The sequence below is a fragment of the Peromyscus californicus genome, unplaced genomic scaffold (assembly GCF_007827085.1).
Source record: "Peromyscus californicus insignis strain IS unplaced genomic scaffold, ASM782708v3 Scaffold_4__1_contigs__length_199733344, whole genome shotgun sequence".
Classification (NCBI taxonomy): Eukaryota; Metazoa; Chordata; class Mammalia; order Rodentia; family Cricetidae; genus Peromyscus; species Peromyscus californicus.
In genome coordinates this window covers 141115250-141120046 of record NW_026294562.1, presented here as the reverse complement: position 1 = coordinate 141120046, position 4797 = coordinate 141115250, and the positions used below count along the sequence as shown (strand labels likewise).

At 44.2% G+C, this 4797-nt stretch overlaps 1 protein-coding gene across 1 annotated transcript; it reads right to left on the bottom strand.

Annotated features, from left to right (window-relative positions):
* Positions 1-237: 237 nt before the first annotated feature.
* Positions 238-4351, bottom strand: LOC128094491 (zinc finger CCHC domain-containing protein 3-like). The gene has a single exon (XM_052712904.1). The coding sequence runs from the start codon at positions 4252-4254 to the stop codon at positions 3049-3051; it is 1206 nt and encodes a 401-aa protein (XP_052568864.1). The 5' UTR covers positions 4255-4351; the 3' UTR covers positions 238-3048.
* Positions 4352-4797: the final 446 nt, after the last annotated feature.

The following is a 4797-nucleotide window of genomic DNA, read 5'->3' as shown; positions in this document are numbered from 1 at the left end:
CTAGTGGAAAACTGTTTTAAAAATTATTATCAGTATTCTGTCCTTAGTTCATACAATTGCTATCTTTTGCATGACATCTGAGTTTACAGAAAGCCCCTGTTTTGATTTTTCTGGGGGGGCCACCAATTAGAACATGGACAGACTCTCAAAGCTAGCATACAAGCAAAATTCTGCCTTTCCCTCTTCATCAGCACTTAAAATAGTATACGCCACTCTGACAATGATCTTTCTTCAGCATGGAGTAGAACATTGGTTTACTTCATAATGAAACAATTTTCTAGGCACACTCAGCTGATACAAGGGTGGTAAAAAATCAATCAAATATCAGTTTCATGCACAGGAATTTTAGCAATGTTAGTTTGACATTGTGTTTCACACAAGGGGAGAATTGTACAAACATGTCAAATAAGCTGGCCAGGAAATTCCATATTACTTACATGACATATGCCTCGTGTCCTTTGATTGAATGTTGATTCCTGTATGCCTGACTTTTCAAGCATATATATATATATATATATTCTGGAATTAGAACCCAGGAAATCATCTTTCCAAGTAGTCAGATTGCTGATGCACTCTTCTACTAGACTTTGCTTATAGAAGCAAATAAGCAAAATATACCAAATTGGATATTTGTCAAAACACACAGATGTTCCCTAATATAAGCACCTACTGGGCGTCTTTCATATCTATGAATCAGTGCTTGTACTCGCTCAGTTTCAACAACTGATTTCGGAATGCTTAAATATAACCTAAGCATAAATCAAGTGTTTTTTTTCTTTTGTTAATCACAACTAATTTTAAAATGAGCAATGCTGAGGAGTCTCCTCTAAATAAAACTTCAAAATTCCATTAAATTACATTCTGTCATCGTTCTCCTTGATAGTCTGATTTTTAACTAATTTTTACATTGTTTTGTTCCTAGAGTCTGTCCCCTGAACCATTAATATAGCTAGTATTTTACTCATCATCATCATGCATTTTGAAATAACAGCAAACACAATGAAAAACATCATGGCAGACTTGATGATTGTACCACCTACTTAAAAAGTAAAAACTTGTCAGTACTTATCATATCCTTCCTTCCCACAGATATGACTGAATATTTCAATTTTTAATTAAAGAAAATATATCATTTAAATGAGGCAAAATAATTCCCAATGTATTAATCTAGCCTGATACATTAGGCTCAGAAATATTGAACCCAGATGCAGTCCTTCTTTGGCAACATCTCTGAAGGCATGTTATTTCAAACAGTTTTCTCTATATCTATCCTTATACCCACAGTCAACTTCAGTTGAAACGCTCCCAAAATGACATCATTTTACAGCACTTTTACAAAATTCCACACCTGCAGAAACTGCTATGTATTTAAAATGTCATGTCTGTGGCCACCTGATAAATCCACACAACTCAACATTTTTCCTGGGCAAAAAAGACAAATATTTATTGAGAACAAATCTGAACATCTGTTTTACATTCTAAGCCACAAGAAAACAGCAAAACTGCAAGAGAAGACAAAAACTGAAAAAAGCAGCTTACTGTCTTTCACTTTAACTTGATAACAGTTAGTTCACTCAGGCCCTCTCCCTTGGCCTGTTTCCCCAAGAACATTTTCCAGTTTACAGCTCACTCATGCTTCTGGGTTAAAACCACCTGTCTTTTGAGCAGCAGAGGTCAGGGGTTTCAGATGTGCTCTCTCTCTCTAACTTCTCTGGGGTTCCTAGTAGATGAGGCAGAGGTGTAAATGTAAAAGTCTGGCAAGGTTCTTTCCTGAGGGCAATCATTTCTCACTGCTGACATTGACAGTGGAACATTTAAGATGTGGTACTCACTCCAAGGACTGATGCATGCATGCAGCCTGCAGTGTGTTCACTGGTCCTTTTCCTAGGTGCCTTACTATGAAGTGGCAAGACAAGCTTCTCTTTCTGCTCTTTCAGGGGCTGGTGTCTCAGCTTCATGCTGGGACCATCCCCCTGGAGAGAAACTTCCTTGGTCCACCATTGTCAAGGAGACTGTTGTGAAGTATGAGAGGTAGTGGGATGAGCACCAGGCATGGGGGCAGTGGACTCTACTGTGGACAGTCTGAAGCACCACACCGCAGTGGACTTTAACCCAGTCATTTAACTTCGGATTCATTTCATCTGCTGGAAAACAAGGGGTTAATTTAAAACATCCTTCAGGGAGGCTGAGTTGAGAGGATCACTGTCAGTTTGAAGCCAGCCTGGTCCAGGAATGCAGTCAGTTCCAAACCAGTCAGGGCTACACAGTGAGACCCTGTCTCAAATCAATACACAAAACAAAAGCAAGCCCCCACAAAGAAAATCCAACAAAAACCACCGCTTTGGTCTTTCCCAGCGGAACTGCCTAGGCTCCACACTCCTACAGAAATATGGCTTCTGAGCCAAAAAGAGTTGTCACAAGTCGTTAGGTTTTTATGCTAGGAGAGGCCCTCGGCCACCTTTCAGAAGTTATTCGCAGTATATACTTCTAGCAACACTGTTTTCACAAATTTTCATATCACATAGAAGCAGCAAACGAAAAGAGCCCAGCAGAGAGCTGTACAAGGCAGGCTCTATACAGAGCTAGTCGACGACATTTTCAATTCAATAAACACTTGATTGAATGCCTATTCCGCATTGGGCCCTGTACACAGGGCTGAGGCATAAACATGAGCAAGGCAGTCCAAAGGGCAAAAATCTTCTAATGAGACATGGATGAAGCAGGAGGTAGTAAAAATACAGAGGGGGAAAAGGTGTTGACAAAAGTACCAAAACTAATGTAAAAGGGGCAAAAAAAGGGGGAGGGGGCAGGCAACATTTGCAAGCTACAGTTCTGAATAGTCCTTTTCAAACAAGCTTAAAAGGAGCACACGTGGTTTTAAAAGGCATAGAGAGATGTCTCTGTTAAGTTTTAGAAATATCTACTTCCAAAAAGAGACAAAATGCTCTTAAAAAAAAAAACAACAACAACAACAAAAAAAAAAACGTTTTGGCACTTAAGAAGGATAAGCTGGCTGTGTGTTCACAAGGCAGGCAGGCAGAAATGCATTCAATACCCCACCATGCCAGTGAGATGATCTCCCACGGAACTGTGAGCTGCTTTGGGACACTGGGCATACATGTGTCCTCCCTTGCCACAGAGGTTGCACATGATGAACTTCCTGCAGTAAGGGGTCAGGTGCCCCTCTTCTCCACACCTGAAACACCTGTCCTGAGTGCAGGTGCCGGTCATGTGGTTCTGAGAACCACATTTGAAGCAGGTTTTGGGCTGCCCCTTGTACCAACTGTAGCCCCTCTCTGTTCCCAAGAAGAAGGCTCCAGGCAGGTGCCTCAATCCGCCCTCCCCCTGGCGCAGCTCAATCTGGCACTTGTACTCCCCAGTCCAAATCCCAAACCTGTCAGTCACTTTCATTGGCAAGGCCAGCACATCGCAGTGGCGCTTGAGCCAGGTCACGATATCCTCCACATTCACGGTCTCATTCTGGAAGAGGATGAAGAGGGTCTTCAAGCCAGGCTTGCTCCGCCCCAACACCACAAAGTTCTCCCAGCAGTCATCCAGCTCCCGCTTTTCCTCATAGATGCGGAGAAACCGGGCAAGCTTGTCTGCAGATCTGAAGCTCACATCAAACTCGCGGCTACCAGGGATCTGGATGACAGCATAGATGTCCCCAGGATCCATGCCGATGGAGCGCAGGATGAGAGCTCCCACCACGAAATCCCGGGTCGGACAGGCACTATGGTCTCCCTGGAAACAGATGCGCACAAGGAAGCGCCCCTTACCCGGCCTGGCGGCTGGAGGCTCATCCTGGAGTGGGCGCTCTGCAGTGGCGTCTTTGGTCGCACCAGGCCTGGCAGGGGACGCCATGGCCGCCGCCGCCACCGCCACCTCGGCCATCTTCCTCTGATTCGCGTCTCCAGCTCCCTTCATCCTGCAAGCTTCTGCCGCGTAGCCCGCAGGGTCTCTCCCGCAGCCCCTTGGGTCCCCGCGGCCGGCAGGTGGGAAGTTGCCGGGGTTCGGAATGGCCAGGCCCGCGGGGCTGCCCAGCCTGCCGCCTGCACCTCTGCCCCTTTCTTCTCCCCGCCACTGCTCACGGAAGTCGTGCTTCTTCTCCGCCAGGTTCTTTACTACCTGCGCCCAGCCCATCTTCTCTCCTGTGCCCTGGGCTTCCTCAGCCTGGGCCATAGGCTGCGCGGGGAGCGGCATCTGCAGAAGGCCCCGCTGCAGATCCTCCGGAGCTCTGCCACCTGTCGCCATCTTGCCTCTTGTCAGATGAAAATCTGGGTTTTTTTTAAAGCAATTTTTACATTGTTATGTCCTCAGAAACAGTCCCCTGGACCATTAATATAGTTATTATTTTACTCATCATTACCATGATGCGCTGTTCATATCAAAATCACATCTAACACAACAGAAAATATGAAGTGAGATTTGATCTTACCACCGCATTTAAATATAAAACTTATCAGGACTTAGAATATCCTAGGGCATTATATCCTTGTTTCCCGCAGACATGACCGAATGTTTCATTTTTTTTGATTAAATGAAACATATATCATTTAAATAAGGAAAAATAATCCCCAATGTATTAACCTGGCCTGATACATAAGGATAAGAATTAGTGAACCCAGAGACAGTCCTCTTTGGCAACATCTCTGAAGACACGTTATTTGGAACAGTGTTCAATATATCTATCTGTATACCCACAGGCAACTTTAGTTGTAACTGTCCAAAAATGACATCATTTACAGCACTATTACAAAATTCCACACCTTCACAAACTGCTATGTACTTAACAAT